The 25,528-nt window shown below is 33.4% G+C and overlaps 2 protein-coding genes across 16 annotated transcripts in view; one reads left to right on the top strand and one right to left on the bottom strand.

The window, feature by feature from the left end:
- Window positions 1-21,331, top strand: part of LOC101739197 (G protein-activated inward rectifier potassium channel 3) — a 69,829-nt gene extending 48,498 nt beyond the window's left edge. Inside the window, exons 1-8 of one of the 4 annotated variants that reach the window (XM_012695804.4) lie at window positions 1,314-2,012; window positions 9,768-10,215; window positions 11,530-11,709; window positions 12,441-12,630; window positions 15,573-15,697; window positions 18,018-18,123; window positions 18,489-18,870; window positions 19,498-21,331. In XM_012695804.4, coding sequence (XP_012551258.1) covers window positions 1,903-2,012; window positions 9,768-10,215; window positions 11,530-11,709; window positions 12,441-12,630; window positions 15,573-15,697; window positions 18,018-18,123; window positions 18,489-18,870; window positions 19,498-19,576 — 1,620 coding nt within the window. In that variant the 5' untranslated portion in view covers window positions 1,314-1,902 and the 3' untranslated portion in view covers window positions 19,577-21,331. Of the gene's footprint in view, window positions 1-1,313; window positions 2,013-9,767; window positions 10,216-11,116; window positions 11,297-11,529; window positions 11,710-12,440; window positions 12,631-15,572; window positions 15,698-18,017; window positions 18,124-18,488; window positions 18,871-19,497 lie in introns of those variants that run through there. The other 3 variants (XM_004932425.5, XM_012695801.4, XM_012695803.4) reach the window with 3 other exon arrangements.
- LOC101739050 (G protein-activated inward rectifier potassium channel 3) overlaps window positions 21,323-25,528 on the bottom strand; it is a 41,085-nt gene continuing 36,879 nt past the window's right edge. For 7 of the 12 annotated variants that reach the window (XM_038016988.2, XM_012695820.4, XM_062673372.1 and 4 more), the window contains exon 4: window positions 21,323-22,844. In XM_038016988.2, the coding sequence (XP_037872916.1) occupies window positions 22,579-22,844 (266 nt within the window). In that variant the 3' untranslated portion in view covers window positions 21,323-22,578. Of the gene's footprint in view, window positions 22,845-23,994; window positions 24,814-25,528 lie in introns of those variants that run through there. The other 5 variants (XM_038016992.2, XM_038016993.2, XM_062673377.1 and 2 more) reach the window with 1 other exon arrangement.

Here is a 25,528-nt window from a genome sequence, read left to right as displayed (position 1 = left end):
GCTGTGGTGGGTTAGAATATAATAGGATTATTTATATTTAACTTAGTTAAATGAAACGTGTTTGTTCGTAAAAGATAAACAATTCGATAGGTTAAATTTTTAGGCATTCACTTTATATTCAAATTCAAATTCAAAATCATTTATTTCAACTTAGATGTCAGTATGACACACTTGTTGAGTGTCAAAACAAAAATAACAATATTAACTCTACCACTGGTTCCAAAAAAAGCCACAGTCCTGAGAAGAACTGGCGAAAAAAACTCAGCGAGCTTTATTTGTCTTTTGTTTTTTCTCAAAATATTTCCTTCTTTTTTTTAAATAAATAAAAATATTTACAATAAAGGAAAAGACAAGTCAAAACATACAATTAAAATAATAATAATAATTAAAAATGAAAAGGCCAGGAGCGAACGCCTCATTCCCACGTAGTGCCATATTGAAAGTTAATAACAATATGTTAATAATAATATGTTAAATTGGCATAGTTACATATACATGTTTCATAGTATTCGTGATATGACAGAAGTTCTTATTTGTATTATTTCGTATTTTGCATATGTAATATATTAAAATTCCGACCATGACACTGACACCTTATATTAATTCCTTCGGAGGAGGAGCATTCCTCAAAGCCATTGTTAAATGTTTATACGATACATAATTTATGGCTGGCGTTTTCTATTAGACCACAGGAGCACGTTTTCAAGTCACGTTACCAGAAAATCATTATGGTTATACATTATGTCTATAAATTATCTCATCGCCACCCTTACAAAGAAGCAATAAATATTGTAATCGAATGAGCCTTCAGAATTTCAAAACAAAATTGCGTAGAAAGCGACTTCGCGGTGGTTCCGACCCTTCTGCGAACGAGGAAACTGTTTTGTTCAAACAAAACACGTGAGCTTACATTGTGTAGGTTTGTTGACCAGTTAAGTTAAGGCACGAACTCTTTCATAAACACTATTGTTAGACCTACCGCCTTCTCACCGTTGTGGAACCCTTGTACCTAAACACGGATATTTGCGTAAATTCTCTTCTCAAATCAAGCCCTTGCCAGACGTCAAATCAATGTTGCACAAAACGTAATCGGCGGTAATAAAAAAACATTTCTAAACAGCTATTAAACAGAGCTATCAACATCAAAGATAAATAATGCTCCTTCGGTCTCGATTACTTTAACTCATCGCAGTCTAAACATTTACTCTTTAATCTCTGTTAATTCTCGGTAAGTATACGGCACTGAAATTAAGGTTATCTACGGGTAATTGGCTACTATTAAATTTTAGTAAGTAGTTCTGTATTTTTATTCAAAATTAGACTAGGCGACGCAGAGACGCGCCGCGGCGCCACTGGCTGCCTTGGCACGGGACGTCGGTATAGTATTTGTTTGTGAACATCTTCGCGTCTGTTTCATTAAGCATCCGTGGGTTTCAGTATCGGAGCAATTCCCTTCGCAATCGGTGCGAGCGGAATTTTCGTTGCGCGTCAGAAGACACGCAGTTTCCATTGCAACGCCATATTGTATTTTCTCGTTTTATCCGTTATCAGCGCCGAGGACAATGTTGGGAAAATTCGTGGTGCTACTTTTCGACATCAAAGAAGTGTTCAGTGAATCACTAATCAATGTTTTGCTGAAAGACAGAATGGAGACGATTCTATGAAGCGACTCATCTCGTATGCGTATTTCGCTTTAAACAGTATTTTGGCTGTGCGATATAAATACTTTATAGTTAATTCATAACAATAAACGGAGATTTGGTGTAATTTGTTCCTGCCTTCCCAGAATTGTAATAGTTTCGTGTGGAATTTTGATTTTAGTAAATTCAATCAATAGTGCAAGTGTATTTACGTGTTCGATAATAATATAAGTGAAAACATCATTTTTAGAAAATTAATTTCATGCTAAATAGAATGTCAGGATTAAAGAAATGTATAAGTCAAGTCTCGATGCTGATGGCCGAAAAACTAATGAATTCCTCCGAATCCGCCTGGAGAGAAGAGTTACAAAAGTAAGTTTTTCAGCCATTTAGGTGTTTTTAAATTGATTGACGTCAAAAATAGCACATATTAGTTGTCATAGCGTAAACCGGCCGTGCCGGCATAAGATAATTTATAGCTTCTTAAGCGAATAAATTATAGATCTTAAAAAAAAAAACGAAAGGCGTAATAAAAAACGTTATAGTCAAAAGTAGTTTACTAATCAATCGAATTAATATTTCCACTGTTTCTTTATTGTATATATATATGCATACTAATTGTATACATATATAATATATAAACATATACACGTTACGTATAACAAACATACAAATGTATATGTTATAGTGGAAAATATTCTTAAAAATGAGTTAAGTACATATTTCATTAGAAAAATCGGTACCTGCCTGCGGGATTTGAACACTGACATAGACTTTTAGAAATATAGTATACATCAAAACCGTAAAAGAATTTAAAAAATAAATAAAGATACAGTTAGATAAGACGCCTAAATTTTAAGTTGTATAGCGGTTTATCACGTCGAGATGTATATATGCTCTGGTAGTCAATTAACACCAGATGGGCCGTGTGTTCGTTCCACTGTTTACGCAATATATAAATATATACGAGCGTAAGAAAAGTGATAGGATTCTATAAACAATTCGCATATGTCCGAAGGTAGCGTCTGATGTAGGGGCCTCTCGCTGGCATATGTAAGTACATATTTAAATCCTAAAAAATCCAAACGTTTGGCACCAGTCGGCTTACTAATACTTTTATTCTCTAGGTTTTCTCGGAACTTTTATTATTGGCACCGGCGATAACTTGTCTCAATGCTGTGACTCATTTCAAACAATCTCTGAGTATCTGCATTTGTTTAGAAAATTTAAACAAGCTATTAGTGAATATCAATCGGCGAATATCGCGAATTCGAAATGGAGATTTATTTTTGTTAACGCTTACTATGCGTTATTTCAATATAAGCTTAATGCCGACGTGTTTAGTCACATTTCATTTTGCCCCAATTAAATTGTAAAATACACGAATAAAGTTATAAAAGTTTTAAAAACGTCTAAATATTGATTTAAAGCTACTCACGTCTAGTTTGTAAATAAGAACTAATATTTAATGCCACTACAGACATTGAAGTGGTGAAAATCAAAATCTCAAATATAATATAAAAAAAGAATTTTAACAGAATAATTTAATAAGTACTGTAAATGAACCTTTCTCGAAAGAGCAAAAGCTTGGTAGAGCTTGTAATTAATTTCTGACACTGAACAAGAAAAAAGAAGGGAGTTCCTTATTATAAAAAAACAATGCTAATCAAGATATCACTGAATACTTTATGGAAAACAAGTATTTAAAAAATAAAGAGATACGTAGTAGTGAATTATTGTATGACTAGTAAAAAAATAATATGCAACCGGTCGCATAAACATACACTCGTATATAAAAAGAAAGATAGCTATAGAAAAAGATGTAAATTGAAAGTGAGAAAGTTTGTTTCATAGTATGCATTAACTAAAACTAGAGGTCCCGCAGTAGTCGAAATTCGACTATAATTAATTGGAATTGTAAGTTTGTACACTATTATGATTGTATTTTATACTTCTATAATCACAAATTTCGCCAAGACTACACTATAAAAAATATTAACAAAGACAAACAATATTTAATCTACTCTCAATTTGACAACACACGTCAAGAACAAAAGTTTGACAATAAATAGTATGCATGCGTGTGTGCGTCAAATACATGGTATGTAGTGTGTGTAATGTTTTCTTTATTGATTTAATGTATCTTTTATGCATTATTTAAAAATTTGCATTGTGCACTTCTTCTCTATATTCTCTATAAGTGTGAAAAATTTCATCCTCCTCCGTCCGCGCAATTTTCTTAAAAAGGGATACAAAGTTTTTGCTTCACGTATTAATATATAGATACATTGAAAAGCTTTTTAGCAAAATAAGCAAGGTAGCGTTGGTAGGCACAATTAATAATCAACTATTTATTTCAAAGTAGTTATAAAAATCAATATCGTGAAAAAAGATACTTTAACTTATAACGATTTTTCCGCATTATTAAGCCATCCACACAGGTCAGAACCGAGAACATTCCATTAAACCGGTATGTTAACTTTACATAGCACGACTTAATTGTAATCAAAATATTAATTGATTAGCATTAACAGCAGACTTGTGGTGCAGTATTTATTCAGTTCTATTTTGAACTATCAAGTTTGTTTGGTCCACGTATAAACTGTCAGCTAAGGATTCCAATTACGAAATATCACAGATTAAAGAAAAATCATTTTCTAAAAACTCCTAATGCGTCAAGCATTTTATTCATTTTACTCTTCTTAATAAAATTTAATTAAAAGAATTTTATAGATTATTGAATTTAAAAAGCGCAATTCTTGATCGCTATTTAAGTGTCGTAAAAAATGTATCCACCAGAAGAGAGCCTTTTCGGAACTACTCGCGGTGTTTTAAAAAATAAAAACGTGTTAAATTGTATTTCACAAAATTACTGAAAACAAGTCTTATAAAAAATATATTTTCAGGGCTATAACTTTATAAAGCAATCTTCATAATATCGTAACTATATAACCTTCAATTAACCAAAACATCTCCATAGATTTCAAAATCAATCGGTTAAAAGTAATTACTCACTCAGGAATTTAACTTGAAAGCTCTTGTTTATTTAATCAAGTAATTTAATACACACCGTAATAAATATAATAGATATCTCGATACTATTAATTTATAAATGAACTTGTCATAAATAATATACAATTTACGGGTGGATCGGCGCCACTCATTATTAAGCTTGACTGCGTACATTGTACACGTAAAATGGGACGATAATAATTTTCTGCACGTTTAATTTTAATTGGCTTATGTGTTTGTTTATCTTGTGTGGTTCGTAGAATAGTATTAATTTAATATACATAATTGTATTCAATCTATTGACTCGGTTGACGTATGCCTACGTATGCTAGATAGAATATTTTCTTCAAATCTATATATATAAAAGAAAGTCGTGTTAGTTACACTATTTATAACTCAAGAACGGTTGAACTGATTTGGCTGAAAATTGGTGGGGAGGTAGCTTAGAACCAGGAGAAGGACATAGGATATTTTTTATCACGTTCCCGTGGGACGTGACATAAAACGTGGTATAACAAAACACAACTGATATGGAATAACAAAACGCAACTGATATGGAATAACAAAACGCAACTGACAGCTAAACGTAATATATTCTATGGTTAATTATAGTAGAATTTTGAAGTTGACCGGTTGATGTGTTTGAAACAAACCGTGTGGCGGAGCAAAGTTCGTCGGGTCCACTAGTTAAAAATAAAAAACTTAACTTCCTGTTTGGTTTTCAGATACCTAAGAGAATAATGTAGTTAAATGCCCCGATGCTGGCAGTTATATTGAGTCTAAAATAAATAAATAAAGGCAGGATATCGGTACCTCTGCTAAGAGTAAAAGTTATTTAGGTATTAGTTTTAATTTTAATTGAAATTGATCTAGATTTTACTAAATCTATTTTTCTTAGTATTAAGTATAATTGTTATGTTACTTAATTTTTTTGCGGAAGAATGCAATGTTTTCCGGTTCCACTTGCATTGCACTTTGAGGCGGTATGCTAAAAATGATTTAAAAGCTTCTTAATAATATTTGTAGTTATTATATAGAGTTCTCTTATTCTACTTAGTCGGGTTCTCTTGTAAGAGTAGTCGTGGCTACACTGATGATGTATACGCAAAGCCATTCATTAGGTCCTGAAGGAAGATGGATGTTACTATTTAATCGAGTAGACAATTTGTTTCATGTTTATTTGCACAACAAATTCTTCTTATTGTCATTAAGTTAAAGCAAAACTATTTTTAAAAGTAAGCATTTTCCTTATTGGTTTTCCTTAAAACTGACGAACAACTTATGCTTAACCTTATGTGTAATACTAAGAACTAATCTAAATTTCCTATCGAAATGTACATTTAAGTATATACGAGACCTTTTTCTCTTTTGCCGTGGCAACGATGCTGGAAATGACGTCAGTAACAATGGCGAATGAAAAAAAAACATTTAGCTATGAATTTTTACAATATGAATAAATTAAAGTTCACGGTAGGTTTTTTTAACAATTTATTTCTTTACAAATATGTACATAATAATATATTTTATGCGCTTTCACATTATCGTTAAAAAGTAATGAGATTCCAAGAAAGACGTTAAGCAATACAGTTTTCAGCTTCGGACGGTCAAATGAGGTAATAAAGAGTGTTTGTGATAAATTTTATCATAAACGACTGCCCGTAAATCAAATGCATCGTCTCTACGTGTTTATTGAGTAAGTTGACGACTGATTAAATATATTACGAGTTAGGTTGAAGAAATGAATATACGATTGTATAAAAATGCAACGAAATCTCGTTAGCCAATCCTACAATCTACGATCTACAATCTACTATTTAAAATTTACGGACAAAATAAATAAAAATATTCAAATGCTCAAATTTGACGAATAAAACCATCTAAGACTCAGCAGTCCACTTTCCAAGCTCCCCTATCCAATATCTGGGCGGTACTATAGTATTTAGTGTTTCAAAAACATCGGCCCACTGAGTTTCTCGCCGGATCTTCTCAGTGGGTCGCGTTTCCGATCCGGTGGTAGATTCTGCGAAGCACTGCTCTTGTTAGGGCCGGTGTTAGCAACACTCCGGTTTTAGCCCCATGAGCTCACTTAAGCGTCAAGGAGAAGCTGAAATAGCCTCTCAAAAAAAACATCGAGCAATTAGTAAGTGGAAAATTAAACTATTTGATGTTATCGATAAGAACGATATAGTGAAATGTATGATTTTAAAATCAATCGAAATAATTTATTTACGAATAAAATTAACCTAAATACCGCTTCAACCTATCTATCACATTTAAGGTGACGCAAAGGCTTGAATTATTCCGTTATAATTTATTTGATCAAGAAGTTATTGTTCATGAAAATATTTCATTTGGCCACAATCTACAGGAATAAGCGTCTATAATTATTATAATGGACAGCTCTGACGTTTGTTATCTTCAAGTCTTGAATAGCACAGACGTAACAAAACCAATTCGGTGACGTCACGTGGCGTGAAATAAACTTTATTAATTTTACGATATTTTTTCGTGATTTCCTTCGCTGAATTTTATTATAGTTGGTGGTATTGGAAATAATTGTTGTGGTCGCAACTAAAGATCGTCTCAACTTAAGTGGTTAATAACATTGACTCCAACCTTGTAACGACAATTATCGTGTGTGCTTCTTTATTGTCTTAGGTGGGTCTCTAGTCCACCGAGTGACCTGCAAAGCCTTGAGATAATATATTTTACACTCCACGTGTATAAGTAAGGCCACTATCGGCCGTAGTCTGAGTGATTGCATTTGTATTTGATGTTAAAGTGCAGTATAGGTGCACAGACAAGAGTTGATCTTATGTGGCTATCGCAGCCCAGGCTACATGTAGTTGATGCTGCTATTCGCTTTAAAACATGAAAAGCTTCAAAATATTGGATTAGGGTTGTCACATCCTTAATATTACGATAGAAACGGAGAGAATAGTCGTAACTACAAAAATGCACTATCATCAATAATGATAAACTACTGAATTTTAATTTCCAGTTTTATTCATCATGCATGTCGTTATTGTTATATTAGTATTCAGAAAAACGAATCTATTAACAGCCCTAACGATTTAAGCCCCGACAAATTTGCATCACTCTATATTATGAATACAATATTTTCGGTAGGCAGCGGCTTGGCTCTACCCCTTGGCATTGCTGAAGTCCATGGGCGACGGTAACCACTCACCATCAGGTGGGCCGTGTGCTCGTCTGCCTTCAAGGGCAATAAAAAAAATACATCGTTCCAATGGAAGCCCCTACTAGCTTTACGTATTAAAATTTCAAAATTCATAGTTTTTTACCACAATTTTATCGGTTGAGATAAAAGTAAATATCAAAAGCTTCATTTAGATAAATCTGAGTGTGGTATTGTATATCGCTGCCGTGTTTAAATGTAATGCATGTGAAGTGCTTTACACGGCATACGGCCTTGTTATCTATGGCTCGAAACAATAGTGAGTATTCGCTTTTTGTGTAAGAGACATGCTGTGAAACCTGTATTTGATACTGTAAAATTGGCTAATTCTCGTTAAATCGAAGAAAAAGAAAGTGTTGTTGTACACTTTATTATCACGGAACTTAATTTATTGAGTAATGTTTTAATTACAAAAGTAAATGCAATTAAGATATACGAACAAACAAGCGTTGACGTATGATGTTATTCACTTCACGGAGCATTTACATCAGGTATCGTTTATATTGTAGCGTGATCGACGCTTTTATTAATATGTTAATCGTCTATTACAAATAAATAGGTTTTTTTTTATATAATTAAAACTACTTTTCATATTGAATCTCATGTTTTTTATTGTAATTATTTTGGTCGTCTCATATACCTTACGGTTATCGTGGTCGCAGACTACTAAGGTATTATTCGTAGACATTTGAATATTTATTTATATTTTCTAAAACTCTATTTTTCTGTAAAAAATATATTTTTTGCTTTTACGTTTCGTTTCACACAGAACGAACCAACAATATTTTGAGGTGTGATAGTTTGTTCGACTAAGGTATTATTAGTGGAAATTTGAATATCACTTCATAGTATAAAACAAAGTCGCTTTCTCTGTCCCTATATCCCTATGTATGCTTAAATCTTTAAAACTACGCAACGGATTTTGATGCGGGTTTTTTTTAATAGATAGAGTGATTGAAGAGGAAGGTTTATATGTATAATAACATCCATTAAATAGTGGAGAATTCAATAATAAATTACAGTTTCCGAAGCGAAGCGAGGGCTGGTCGCTAGTTTATTTATATTTTCTAAAACTTTATTTTTCTGTAAAAAATATTTATTTTGCTTTTACGTTTCATTTCACACAGAACGAACCAACAATATTTTGAGGTCTGACAGTTTGTTTGACTTGGTTTTTCATCATCACGATGTTACACATTATAGTATAATTTTTTTAAAGAACACCGTTCCTTTACTACTACACTTATTCAAATGAGGGTTTATTCCTAAAGAGTATTTTTCATAACGTTCAATACACAGAATTATATTCCTATGTGACCATATTTTATTTATATTTTTTTATAATTCTACCAAGATCATAGTCCTCGTTTCGTTTGGTGAATATTCTGTTTTATAAATATACTTATGTAGCCGACTTATCCTAATAGGTGTACGACACTAATAAAGATTTTTTTTTTTTTAAATACATTTGTGTAACCAATTTACTTAATATTTTTTTTATTGCTTAGATGGGTGGATGAGCTCACAACCCACCTGGTGTTAAGTGATTACTGGAGCACATAGACATCTACGACGTAAATGCACCACCCACCTTGAGATATAAGTTCTAAGGGTATCATTATAGTTACAACGGCTTCCCACCCTTCAAACCGAAACGCATTACTGGTTCACGGCAGAAATAGGCAGGGTGGTGGTACCTACCCGTGCGAAATCACAAGAGGTCCTACCACCAGTAATTACGCAAATTATAATTTTGCGGGTTTGATTTTTATTACACGATGTTATTCCTTCACCGTGGAAGCCAATCGTGAACATTTGCTAAATACGTATTTCATTATAAAAATTGGTACCCGCCTGCGGGATTCGAAATTCGAAATTACAAATGTAATATTATAAGATGTACTTTTGTATTTCAGATACCGTAATGCTCGTTACGCAGCGAGACGTGTGCGGAAGCGCGTCATCTTCAAGCACGGAGACTGCAACGTGGTCCAATGGAACGTGGCTAAGCGCAGGCGCCGATACCTTCAGGACATCTTCACGACCCTCGTGGACGCCCAGTGGCGCTGGACGCTGCTAGTGTTTGCGCTTTCCTTCATCCTCTCGTGGCTCTTGTTCGCACTTATCTGGTGGCTCATTATTTTCACTCACGGAGACCTCACCCCAATTCCACTTACGGAACAGAGAGAACCACCCGTTCCCTGCCTCAACAACGTCAACTCCTTTACTGGCTGCTTCCTCTTTTCTGTTGAAACTCAGCACACCATCGGCTATGGATCAAGGACAACGAATGAAGAATGCCCCGAAGCGATATTCGTCATGTGCATACAAAGTATTGTCGGAGTTTTCATTCAAGCTTTCATGGTAAGAATGAATTATGTAATACTTTTTCCATTTGAAGAAGGCAGACGTGTATACGTTTACAATGATTGTCCACTCATAGACATATGTATGTACATCAATGCATACTATTGAGGGTTTTTTCTAAAACTCGTTTGGACACCCAATTATTCGTTGTTTCTTCACTCTGGAAACCATACCGGGACTCGAAGCTGCCTGTGTTATATATGGGCAATAAAGCACGTATAGATATGATAGTAAAATTGGATTTATTAACTACGCACTGGTGGTAGGACCTCTTGAGCGTCCGCGCGGGTAGGTACCACCACCCTGCCTATTTCTGCCGCGAAGCAGTAATGCGTTTCGGTTTGAAGGGTGGGGCAGCAGTTGCAACTATACTTGAGACCGTCTATGGGCTCCAGTAACCACTTAACACCAGGTGGGCTGTGAGCTCGTCCACCCAACTAAGTAATATAAAAAAAACGCACTCTAATAAAATAGCTTTTTTTAATCTACAAAACCCTTACAGTACCCCGATATATTTAACAGAAGTGTGATGACACATTTTCTTCAATTTTCTTAAAAAAAAAATTCAATCTTCCTGCTTCGATGCCATTATGATAATTTAATATGAAAATAAACTTGGAATCGATCCAAATTTATAAATGTAACGTACTATATTATAACGATGAAGCCAGATGTTCTTTTGAAAATCTTATAATTGTGAAGTTAAATATGCCACTGTACAGTTTATTATCTCAATGCAAAAAAAACTTAAAATGTTAATTATCTAGGGAAAACATTGAACGAAGTAAAAAAGCTAACGAGTGTCGAACAGATGTTCATTTATTTTGGTTCCAAAGTCGTTTACAAGAGCTTCTGGAGTCTCACGACAGACAGTGCACGAAGGTTATTCTAATTTTAGGTTGGGATCGTGTTCGCGAAACTCTCTAGGCCAAAAAAACGCGCTCAAACTCTTCTGTACTCCAGGAACGCCGTAATTTGTTTAAGAGACGGGCAACTGTGTCTGATGTTCCGAGTCGGCGACATGAGAAAATCTCACATAGTCGAAGCTCATATCAGAGCGCAAATCATACGCCGCAAGGTATTATGTTACGACAAAACGGAGACTGGTTAGTGATTGGGGATTTCAGACGGCTTTAATATTCCATTTAACATGAACTCGCACTGACTCCATTATGTAATGCAACGAGAGTCGAAATCTCGATGGCGTCGACTGTAACAGGCGCTTAGGAGACGCCCTAATCGACGGACCCAGATTTCGATTGCCGCAATCACGGAATTTAAACACGAAATTCCTTTGTCTCTTGTCCATAGGTGGGTTTAATATTCGCGAAGCTGGCGAGGGCCAAAAAACGTAACACGACGCTCCTGTTTTCGAGAAACGCTGTTATCTGTCTGAGGGACGGTGAATTTTGTCTCCTATTCCGCGTCGGGGATATAAGAAAGTCGCACATTCTGGAAGCACACGTGCGTGCTCAGATCATACGTAAAAAGGTACAAAAATGTATTCATAAAAAAAATTGTTTTACTATGAACGTGCATTCACTATGTGTATATTTAAACATTCTGTCGCGTGTTTTTTACTTGTTATGTTTACTTTTGTTCTATTATTTTAATTATGACCCATCTATGGACTGCGGCATGGCTCACAAAACCTGACTGTTGTATTTATTATTTTACGCTTTATCCATTCTAACAAAAGCCAATCGTTATTAATAACAATAAAAACAATTTCATAACAATACATACGTTTGCACATATTAACAATTTTCATATAATATTATTTTTGTTATTTTTATACTTACGATTCTTTTCGAGTTTTTTTTCGATTATCGCGACTCTCAAGCGTAATTAACATTAATTTTACAGTTTAATCTCGAGTTTTTATTATCATTGTATTATTTTCGACGCTACGAATACTTTTTACTTTTCGTAGTCGTAATCTAATATAGTGATAATAAAAAAACGCGAAATTAAACCATAAACATTGTTATAATTACAATTAAATTGCATTCGACAACAATAAATTACTTACGGACTAGATTCGGTATAAAAATAGCAAACATTTAATGTATGTCCATAACAAACTAATATGTTGCTGAAATTATTCGCTTCTATAAATATTATGAATAACAAAATAGCTACAGAAACTTACCAGTCAAAATTAATAAGTTGAAACATTAAAATTTTCAATGATCTTTAATTAGAAAATCATATTTCCATAGATAACAAGGGAAGGGGAAGTTTTGCCCTTTTACCAGCAAGAGTTGAAGGTGGGAGCTGATGGCGAAGAAGACAGACTTATGTTTATTTGGCCTATGACCATAGTACACAAGATCAATGAGAAATCTCCGCTATACAATTTGTCAGCGTCGGATATGCTCAGAGAGAGATTCGAGATCGTAGTTATGCTTGGTAAGTTATATATCTTATCTAAATTTTAAAATATAGATGTTGATAATTTAAACATATATTTATACAATACTAGCTGACCCGGCAGACTTCGACCTGGCGAATCGATAAACAAAAGACCTAAACTTTTGTATAAAATAAACTTAAAAAAAAACAAAAGGAATCCGTCTGACTGGGGACACATCAGAGGAAAAACAAAATTGTTTGTTTTTTATATAATTCCGAGCATTTTCATATTTATCTACCTTTTAAACCTTCTCTGGACTTCCACAAATAATTCAAGACCAAAATTAGCCAAATCGGTCCAGCCGTTCTCGAGTTTTAGCAAGACTAACAAACAGCAATTCATTTTTATATATAGAGATTTTCATCATGGTAACTAAACGAAGGACGACCTACTTGAAAATAAAGTGATTAAATACAATAACAATAATGTCAGAAATTCATATGTTAGTATTTAGTTATTAAAAAAAAATTAGGTCTTACTCATTTGAGCAGACATGAAGGCAAAAGTAATTCTAGTAATGTATTTATTTGTAATGAAAACGTTGACTTTTTAACTAAATGCAAACCGCATAGCGTGCCTCGTCTTGCTTATCTTTTAATTTTTTAAAGTAAGCTTTGGTCATAGTAAAGCTATTAAAATTAAACAATTGAATATATTGTTGATGCAAATTTACAAGAAACTAAAGTCAACGTTACCATTTAATTGAGGTTATAATTATCAATTATTATTCGTCCCATCATAGTAAAGAAAACCTTCTGTGAGTAAATTCAAATAGATAATGCGTCACGAAGTCCTACTATCCAATTCGGTGACGTTGCATCAGAGCTTCATTGCCCTGAACTTTGGCTACACAACACGTGACCATTCTTTTTATTAGCGTTGTTGGAAACGACTACAAATCCGATTTCACTAGTTTTTTTATTTACTTAAAATAAACAAACACTAACTAGCTGTGAGATAAATTAACTAAATTAATTCTGTGTGACGTCATTATTTGTTTCGGGGAATAATGACAAGAATGAAAGTCGTTTATAGGTAATTTTAGGTTAGCAGATCTTATTAGCAGACAGGAGCGTAAATATGTCGAGAAACTTGTTATTCAGCTAAAGTTGAATATGTAATTGTCGGTTGCGATGTGCAATTTGATTTATAGGTAATAAACCTTCGCGTTACTTTATATTATCGTGTCAATAAAACTGAATTGATGTTCGTCATTATTCACGTATAAATAAATGACCCCACACGGAAAATAATTCAATAAATTTCTTTGATTACAACGAACCTTTTGTACGTGACATCATTGATATAAATGTTTATTTAACTGTTATCAGTGGAATTCTCAGGTATTTTATTGTAAATGGAATAAAGCTTTATAAAGTCCATGGACAATGTCAACAGAACGTTGGAAACACACTTTGCTCATCGCTTATTGTTTTAGTGAAAATGTTGATTTTAGATACAATAACGGGCTCGCAGCCAATACGTATGAAGCGCGACCCGTATTCAAAGTTGATTGTTGAAACCGACTATATTAATAATCGTACTATTCTGTGTTAGCGTGGACGGGAAATGGACTCCCCATTTTACCTTAAAAAAAATTTGAGCCGTCACGGGACGCCTGGCAGATGTGAAACATCGATATTATTTTGTAAAAGTAATATGCAGAAAAGAACAGATTGTGATAGGAACTAAATATGTCATAATGATAAAATAAAAAAATGTGTGCGTGTACTAGTGTACACACGTAAGAAGTGAAACTTGTTTATGGCCTTATTTTTCGAAAAATGATCTACATGCAACTTTCTAGAAATTGGTTAAATAAAGTTAAATTAGATAAAGTTTAAACAAAAGGATTTTATTATCATAGACATGAATACAAAAAAGTTAAATTAGATAAAGTTTAAACAAAAGGATTTTATTATCATAGACATGAATACAAAACAGATGGCGCGTAACGGAAAAAAGTGACGCGTAACCGAAAAATGTGACGGTAAATTTTTTTCCAACGCCGATAAGGAAGTTTCACTTCAAAAATATTACGAAAAAATAATTTGTTTTCAAGTAAAACACAGGTTATGTGTATTGTAGTAAACAACACTGTAGGTATACACTACGGAGTATACACTATAGGTATACGAGCTAAGTGTAGCGAGAGAGATGGCTTAACGCCGGATCTAGTGGGAGAGAACCGCACAGTCGATTGCGCATGGCGTGCGTCGCCACGCCAGAAATCGGTTTAACGTGCGGCTATAGATGTTTCACATCAAAAATTCGACATGCTCCAAAATCTAAGTTGTACCAACGGCCGAATAAAGCTGTCGCTAAAATCAGTCAAAATTATATAATAAATTTAGCGTAATTTTCTGAATACCTCCAGCATGGAAGGTAATTAGATTTTAGTTTAAAGTGCGCAACCAGGATCCCAGGATACAAGTCACAGCGCTAGATCAGCTTGTTTGTTTGTCAGAACTAGTCATATTTTATCTAGAATCTCGCTATCTCTTATACTGAGTACTCATTTTCTGTTTTTCTCGAGCTTTTGGGAATAGCAATTTAATATTTCATCTATCTATCTATCTATCTATATATATAAAAATGAATTGCTGTTCGTTATTCTCGCTAAAACTCGAGAACGGCTGGACCGATTTGGCTAATTTTGGTCTTGAATTATTTGTGGAAGTCCAGAGAAGATTTAAAAGGTAGATAAATATGAAAATGCTCAGAATTAAGTAAAAATAACAATTTGGTGTGATGTGTCCCCCGTCGGACGGATTCCCTTTGTTTGTTTTAAGTTTATTTTATACAAAAGTTTAGGTTTTTTATTTATCGATTGAGGCACTACGAAGTCTGCCGGGTCAACTAGTAATATATAACGGTAAAATATTTATATCGCAATATTGTTCACTTTTAATGAGCATTCGCTTGCTATTGATTTCAGAGGGTGTCATAGAGTCAACGGGAATGACAACTCAAGCCCGCAGCAGCTTCTTACCATCAGAAATTCTCTGGGGACATCGTTTCGAGACCATGGTCAAGTTCAGAAAGGATACCGGTGAATATGAGGCGAGTTCTTTAGTTTTTCTTCTAGCTTAAGCAGTAGGTAGCGGCCTATATCTGCCCCTGGCATTGTTAACTTCCATGGGCGATAGTAACCGCTCACCATTAGGTAGGACCATATGTTCGTCTGCCTACAAGGGCAATAAAAAAGACGAACTCATGACCCCTTTCATGTTCAGCCTATAGAAGTAGAAGAGGCTTCATAATCTGCAGAAATTGAGTTAAGTAGCATATGCATACGTATGTACTACTTATATAATGTACATAAGTAGTCTATATTTAAAAAAAATCACGAGTTCAGGAAGTTTTTTTTTTTTAATTTTTTTTATTGCTTAAATGAGTGGACGAGCTCACAGCCCACCTGACGTTACGTGGTTACTGGAGCCCATGGACATCTACAACGTAAATGTGCCATCCACCTTGAGATATAAGTTCTAAGGTCTCAGTATAGATACAACGGCTGCTCCACTCTTCAAACCGAAACGCATTACTGTTTCACGGCAGAAATAGGCAAGGCGGTGGTACCTACCCGTGCGGACTCACAAGAGGTCTTACCACCAGTAATTACGCAAATTATAATTCTATATTATCATTCTCACTCAACCTAAATGCCATAGATATATATGTCTGTCTCATTTTCGTGTCGCTTCGAATTCACGATGGTCCTAACACCGTCGCGTCGCCGCAAACCAATTAATTAGTTCGAAGTTTTCACTGCAAGAACTATGCAGTATATATCAACGATATCTTCCGGATAGCGTGTGACGCCCGTCGGCGTTTCGGTATGATTGCGACTTGGCGCATGCACAAAGAAAATCACGTGACAGTTCATAGGGCACCTTTTATATTTGTATAAAGCCGCGCCAATAAAGAAACGAATCGAAAATGGCGTCTATGTACCTGCACTGACAGATGGTAGGGTCAACAAATAAAAAAAAAAGATAGAAAGAAAAAGTTGTTTATTGTAAAAAAAATATTAAAAAACAAATGAGAATGTACTAAACTTTACTTTGGTGCCCTGGCAGAAGGGGAGGTGTAAAATAAATAACAAAATAACCACGAAATAGCGAACGAATGCAACAAATAACAACATAATTTCAGAGAAAACAGAGCACGTCTGAGAACAAAGTCAGAACTGATATTTTTTTGCATGCAGTACGCGCCGTGTGCGACTAAAGACAGCAATAGTTTAGAGTGAGAGCGCATGATCGCCGCCGCCATTTTAGATTCGTTTCTTTATTGGCGCGATTATCTGCGTAATTGTTGAATTTTCATCTTGCCTCTCGTTTTAGGCGCGTAATAAATGTAATATTTAGAATAGCTCGTTTAATTTCAACTTTGCCATTCTAACGCCCGGTATAGATAGATCTACTTGTCGTCTAAAGTTTTATTGTATCGATGCCTGCCTATTTCTGCCGTGAAGCAGTAATGCGTTTCAGTTTGAAGGGTGGGGCAGCCGTTGTAACTATACTGCGGCCTTAGAACTTATAACTCAAGGTGGGCATTTACGTTGTAGATGTCTATGGGCTCCAGTAACCACACCAGATGGTCTGTGAGCTCACGAGCTCGTCCACCCATCTAAACAATAAAAAAAGATCGTAATCGACAATCGAATTTTTAGTTAATATGTAGCTGACATTGAAATCAAATTAGCATGACTTGAAATTAATTTTTATTTGGAACTAATTACAATTATTGTTTTGTTTATTGCACCACTGTACGTAACGATTTCACAACCCTAGGCAGAGATGAGTGGTTAGTGAAGCGCACAGACATCACAACGTGAACCAAGATACCTAACTTGAGACAGAAGTATCAATTGTGAAACAGCCATCCCATTCTCAAAATCGTAAAGCATGTTCCATGTTAAAAGTATTTTCGCGTAAAACTACTTTAGTTAAGAGACGTGTTGAAGCTTTCAACACTCACAAATATGATAGACTACTAGGCTGGCTAGGATGATAGGCTAATAGGCTCTTTAGTCTATCTACAGCCTAGTGTTATTGTTCCAAGTAACAGTTAATCTTATAATACATAGTAAAATCTAAAGAAATCAACTATAAGACGTTACATTACAGTCGAATTAGAATCCACAGATTCGGTAGAATCTGGCGCCAAGTTCCGTTCAAAAATCCCGTTGTAAACGGAGCGCCAGACTACCGACTGTGTTTACTGTGAGCAGAACAGTTTTTCGAGGTTGCGAATATAAATACAACTCATATACAATGCCATGAAAACATGAAGCGTACAGAGTGTCAATGAGTCTGTTGTGTATATGTGTGTGCGTGTGTAAATGAATTAATAAGTGTTATTTATTTTATTTCAGGTTGATTACACGCGGTTTAACAACACATACGAGGTGGACACGCCTTTGTGTTCAGCAAAACAACTAGACGAACTGCGCGCCTCTGTTTCAACTTCACAGAAACTCGGTGAGTGAAAACGTTCATGTAAATGTAGAATATGGAAGTTTTCATACGTAAAATTAAATTTCATTTAGTGGCAAATTCAAGTTAGATTTTCCATATAAAACTACCTTAGTTTTCGCTTCCCGCGTTAACATCCAGTACGCGGTTTTTAGTTTACAAACAGTTAAAATAAATGTATAATCAAAACTAGCTGAACGGGAACCTCAATTAAAAACAGTGACAAAAAAACGTTTTTTATAAAAAGCAAAAAAAAAAAACAATTAAAAAAGCTTCATTATCTTTTTTGTTGTATAAGAAAACGAATACTCGATTATTTGTGTCTACCTACAATATCGATAAATATCTAATAAAGTCACATCACTTTTTAGATCGCATGCTACCGAAAACATTCTCAAACGACACCCTAGAGCTGAGCTCCATCGATTCGATGTCTTTGGATGAGCACATCGAGATTAAGATTCCGGAATCGAGGGCCCGCGAGAACAGACTGATGGCGCAAACAAACTTTGTACAACACGTCAACGAGAAAAACAAAAACCCAAGTCATCATAACCACTTGGCCGTTGAAAACGGACAAGATTTACTGCACAAGAACACTATAGAGAGTAGAGTCGAAGGAAAGGACAATCATCATATGCACAGAAGTCATAGTCATGCCAGCATGAAGAGGGTTCATGGGCTAATACCGAACGGGATATGCCATCCGATTAGTGGTCATGAACATGTACCCGACGATCATACTCTAAACAAGTAAGTTATTATTGTAATCGTGTATTAGAATTAAAACAAAAAGGAGACGAAAGAAAAAAGGAGAGAAAGATTAATATTATATTTTATATTATTAATATAATGCAGTATTAACTGCCCAGTTTTTACCCAACTGTTGATAAGGTTCGTTGTGATTCTACTTTGCCACCAAAACCGTACGTACCTATTTCTTCTCCGAAGCAATCGCTGGCTCTAATTCGAAGGTCAGAATTGACTACGTGTAGGTCAGAATCTTTACAATACAACTGAGGCTTCAACCTTATGCCAGAAGGCTAGGAGCATTTACATTGAATATGGGCATTAAAGGCCACTAATTAAAACAAAAAACACTTTAATTAATTTTATAACGAATTAAAACTATCACAGTCTAGTGAAGTTTAATGATGTGTGAACAATAAATAATGTACTTAAAAGATAAGTAACTGAGGTAGCACAATTAAACGCTTGTCTATATCGATTGAATCACTAAGTTTTCTGGAAGCTTGGTGATCGTCTCTGTCAGTAGAGCTCGCTCGAAGACCCACGAAAAATAACAAATAAGGATGTACGCATTATAATTTAAATTATCCAATCATGCTTATTTATTTTAGGAATTTCTTATTATTGCAGATCCCCGAGTGAAAACTTCATAGGGAAAACTCCAGTGATTCCCATCCTTGTAACGTCACCGGAGGCGGAGCCCGCCTGACGCCCCCCAGTTCCACTTTCCAACTTCAAAGCGACAAGACACAAGAAGTCCCACGTTAGGTTCTCAAATTGCTGTGGGGACTTAACAAATTTAAATACAATTTATATATGAATTCCATTGATGTACTCATTTTACATTAAAAAAAGGTGACGCTTAAATACTTTATTTCGATTGTAGATTTTTTTAAGCGGCATCTAGTTTTAACAGAGAGAACAACGTATGTATTAGTATAATTAATTTCCTTTCATAAGTCTGAATTTTATGAACGTTAAGAGGTATATAATTAATTGATTTAGTAAAATTTTACCACTAATTTATTCTTCGAACTATTTCTAGTACATGTGTCGTTGAAGAAACCACAACACGAGTGGTAGGAATAACAAAAAAAAAAAATTTGCGTAAAATATATTTTATTAAAAGTATTAAACATAGGAGTCAGTGAGTTATAGTACAACTGAATTAGTTTTAGATGATTTAAATTAAATTTGATTCGCAATCGTGAAACTCAAAGTTTCAAAAGTCCTATGTTACCAAAGTCCTCAAAACTCGACTGGTTAGAAAAAAAAAAACTATTTATTGCTTGTAATTTTATCCAAAACTTTATAGGTTTTATTGATGTATTGATGACGTATTTAATAAAAAATAACCTTGATTATAAATTGGAATCTAACTATTTAGGTTTGTGTTTTAAATCGGTGCCAATAAAAACGAATTTAAAATTTATATTCATAACATTGTAAGAATGTTTTTAAAATGCTACATCTAGCACATGAAACAGTAGGTTACTGGTTATTATTAATATTTTTATTATTATAATATTTTATTTATTATATATTTCATTCACATAGTAAAACACAAATATGGATACACTTATATTCGTAGGATATCAAATATCGAATCTGGTTTGATAAAAATAAACACCACGCCGAAATTTTTCATTACTTCAAACGATAAAATTCTATATACTTTTTAAACCTAACAAAATTTGTTTTTATTCATATTTTTTATATCAAAATAAAGTGTGACTTTTTATTGTATAATAAAAAAAATTAAGCGCTTAAAATTGGATTAAATCCAAATAAAAATTTATATCCCTATAAAGGAGCGCTATTGCTTGAATTTAAAATAATTTACATGGCTATTGCATGAAGCGGTATACGTACAATCATAGTATCTAATGTTTTAGCAATTTTATATGTCATACATACTATTAGACTATTCAAGAACCGTTTCACGTAAATACAGGGCAGGACGTTTTTAAATATTATTGTGATTTTTTCTAGGTATATAGCGTATTGTGGTTGAAAAAGAAAAGAAGAACGTAATGTTGTACAATGTATCATAGTATTTTTAATATTTCATATTATGTATTTTACTTATTTATCGTAACACAACATCTACCTAGTAAAATTCAAAATTAAATGTTCATATGTAAGTGTTGATAATGCTTGTGAAGTCTTAAAAAGTTTCTTTCCACTTATCCGCGAAGAAAAATGTACTTTAAATAAAATAAAACAGCGCCAAATTTTATTTGTCATTTATAATCCATTTATTCCCAATCACACGAGTTACTGTAATCAAAGTAAAATAATTAAAGAAAATGCAGCAGTAACCGAAAGTTTGAGAATCGGTGGACTTAATATCGGGGGCCAATGTCGGCGCAGGCGCTGAAAAAATATATATGCCCAATGCTTTTTCTGGTGTTGATATAGATAAATATATCTATATCAGAGTAAATAAAAAGTATTTTAACAATAAGAGTTTTATTTCCCTTTATTTTATACATAATAAAAACAATATAGATATTATAGACATTGTCTTACAGATATAGAGTATAAGGACGAATGTGCAAACTTTAAAGCTTAATACGAAATTCTCGTATTATTCCTGCATTTACTTTAAACCTATTTATTGAACTAAAAAGTATTGGGTAAAGTAAGGATAATTAGCTACCCACGAAGTTTTTGAGTTTTATTTGATAGTTACTTCTACTTGACAACAGATGGCGTGGATAGTCAGTTTTGTAGATTCAATTCTTTCCTTAAATTAACCATAGAAGCACTCATAAACTTAAGGTATCTTTAGAACATACAAAATGAGTACCTACATAGCTTTCAATTTATCAAAATTAACGCGATTTTGACATTTAATTGACTATCATCACCAGCCCACAAATATTCACTGCTGGACATATTCACAGGACTCCCTCAAGGTTCGCCACAATAACCGACATAATTGATCGTTACATGGTTATTATGTTATTATTTATGAAAAATTATATCCGTAACAAACTATTACACACACGAAGTAATCTGGTTTTTTTTTTTTTTTTTTATTTGAGTTACATTTTTCTACTAACAAATAGAGAATACAAGGATTTTTAACAAACGCTTCACTTTCTTATGAAAATGATATGACGCTCTTACGGACACGCTAATACAATCAATCCGAAGTAAATTAAAAGGTACTATTTCCTATCGCAAATTATTACTGAAATAAATCTTAATAAATTTGAATTAAAAATAGTGTAAGAAAACAATATTTTATTGTAAAAAAAGCGTGGGTTGCTTTTCAGGATATTATCAAAATAACCCTTCTACTCATATCTGTTCATAAAACATTTATAACTACTGATACCATGCACTATTTTCAATTCAAATTTATTAAGATTTATTTTCTATTTTTTAGTGGGATTTTCTATAAAAGCGTTTTTTTTTTTTAAACTATTATTTATTTTTCATTTTTAGTTGAATTTCAACTTTTTCAATTTTTTTTTTAAATATTGAATTGTCATCGGTCCTTAACAAGTATACCGAATTACGAGTTAATTCGACGTTTTGAAGGGGGTCAAAATCATGTTCAAAGATTCCGTTATATACTAACATACATACGTCTGAAGCTAATAAAAGCGTATTAAAAATTAAGTTACTGTGAATGTACAATTTATAAACTACATATTATATCTTACGGATTAAGAGTCGACGAAACGATATTACGCTTAACTAAACAAGTTTATCTCCGTTTTTCTTGTTTCCTTTCTTCTTTTTCTTATCTATTTCCTCTTCACTTGAAGAAGACGATTGGTCTTCGGGGCCATTGAAGTAGTCCGGTGGATATTTCACTGTGGACGGTCTGTTGGTGAGGCTGGCTCTCCGGATAGCGTCGGCGACAAGTCTGTCCGCTATGTTGAGGATAGGAGAGGCAGGTACACCTCCAGAGTTTAGAGAAGTGCGGTATATGAAATCACCAGGTACTGGTGATTGAAAACCTAGAAAAGGAAAAGTATAGTCTCAAAATAATATTGAGATTCATAATTAAGTACTTACTATGCATAAGTGTTTTAAAATTTTAGCGAAATTTCGATATTAACTATTACATTATTCTCTCTATTTAGATATTATGTTATTAGATATAGAATGTGGAAAATTAATTATTCATAGTCTCCGGTAATAGTTTTGTTTGAGGCTTATTGCATGTTTGAGTGAAAGAGCTCACAGCCCATACCGGAACCTGTAGGCACAAATGAATACTGGGTCATCTATCTTCAAATATGAAATCGAAGTCTTCATTGTATAGTGGAAGCCTTTGTGAATACGTGCGTACGTATTTTCATAGAAAATTAATCAGTTAAATAAAATAAATCTGTAAAAGTAGACAATAAAGGATTGACAGGACCAAATAAACCATGTTGGAATTACTTTCTACTAAAAACGTATTTTTTTATATTGATTACATGGGTGGACGAGCTCACAGCCCACCTGGTGTTAAGTGGTTACCGGAGCCCATAGACATCTACAACGTAAATGCGCCACCCACCTTGAGATATAAGTTCTAAGATCTCAGTATAGTTACAACGGCTGTCCCACCCTTCAAACCGAAACGCATTACTACTTCACCTACCTACCCGTGCGGACTCACAAGAAGTCTTACCACCAGTAATGTAATGCGTACTGAAATTTGGCGAAATTAACGATCTTAATTTCCATCAAACATTTAATGAAACTATATAGATATATATGTGTATGTATGTAAACAAACAATACTAACCAGTTCACCAACACGACATAGACATTCACGAACACACCCAAAAAGCGGTACAGCAGGAATATAACTACATATTTTCACGACACACAAATGCAAAACACAAATGGAATTCATGATTAAAATGATACTAATAAACTAGGCTCATACAGCTTGGGTATTATCGACCAAATCTTCGCGTTTATTTTCATAGGAAACTACAAGTTGGTTCATTTTAATTATTTTTTCTATTATAATAATTGTTCTCAATGCTTCGATTTAAGTGCATCGGTAGCAATCTTATTGTGTTTGAGCAGTGTTACCTTTTTAATTAATTTGCACCTTTCGGTGTTTCAATTCGATAATGGGGTTTCGAGGTGATTAAAATCAAACAACAATCAACATAAACACATAATTATTGACTTCACATTAACATTGACAAAAATTATACGCGTTTCGAATTACATATCATGGCTGCTTCAATTTAAATGAACTTATCTAGTATGACACATACGATATATGGGATATTCATTCTTTATTTATTTAACATTATCAATATAATTTATGATTTTACAAATAAATTTGGGAATTTATGTCTTTACATTGCTATTTGAAATCTGCTGCTAAAAATACAACAAAAAACTTTTGAATCTTTAAAGTAAATATTTTTAACGTCCTAAATATATACATTACATATTTATTTTCAATTCTTATATACATTAATAAATTAACTCTGCCCATGCGTAACAGACTATCAATAATAAATTATGGAATGTTATGTGACTAATAATATCTACTTAATTACACAACCTATTTATTATAATGGTAACGAACAATTTAGATTGAAATCAAAAATGATGAGATTCAGATATTGCCAAGAACTGACTAGGGAGCACTGCTTAAAATTTCTTTTTCTTATTATGAGATTTTTTATTTATGAAGAACATTCAGATTCCAATTTAGATTCAGTAAAAATAGCTAATTATAACATACGGGCGTGTTTCACAACTGGATAGGGTTGCTTTAATAATATTGATAATCAAGAGAATTTAAACACATTTTGTTGGTCAGAACTACGCTGCCGTGAAACAAGCTTTACAATTGAATTTACAACGTAACAGTGAAGTCGCCGTCTTTATTTTCGGCCTTAGGTTCGGTGGTAGGAGCTCTATCCGGCATCTTCAGAATTAACTGCTGCTGTGGATGTTCCGCGCTTTCTGTATGACATCACAAACATAACATACAGTTTCTATTTATATACAAACGCTCATCAAAATCTCGCTTAGGATAAAAAGAAATAAAATTCTGAAATAATATTGAACATCTCTAAATTAATGATTAACGGGATTTATATAAATTAAATTATGTATCCTAATATGCGTTTCATTACTTTTCAATAATAAGTTTAATTAATACTTTCAAAATTTTATATTTCATCATTTTTCTCAATTATGATACAGAATGTGAATAGACCACACGAACATTCTGTATCTTTTATGAGACTCTTTATTAAAATATAATTGCATTAAAATAAAATAAATTTAGCAAAACAAATTATAAATCTAGTGCTTATAGTTATTTACAGTGCGTGAAAAATATTAAATAAAATTCATCATCATTCAGATCATTAGTAAATTAGTGTTCAGTGAATCTTTTGGGCATAATAGAGACAAGTGAAAACTAATAGGGAACAAATGCAAAAAAAAATGCTACAATACTTCTCAGTAACTGAAATAAATTCGAACGCGCTGTGACATTTGGTATGGAAAAAGATAGAAATATATTTCTTACCTTGATTTGTTAAGAATTGCATTTTTGGGACGTAAAACTACACTGTTAACTTAAGTATATAATATATCTATAATCTATCTATATAGTCTTGTTTTTGGAGGGAAAACGGATTACTTCTTGAATAAAATTGCCCAGCTTTAA

The sequence above is a fragment of the Bombyx mori genome, chromosome 17 (genome assembly GCF_030269925.1).
Source record: "Bombyx mori chromosome 17, ASM3026992v2".
Classification (NCBI taxonomy): Eukaryota; Metazoa; Arthropoda; class Insecta; order Lepidoptera; family Bombycidae; genus Bombyx; species Bombyx mori.
Note: the sequence above shows the minus strand (reverse complement) of the source record. Positions and strands in the feature narration are given on the sequence as shown.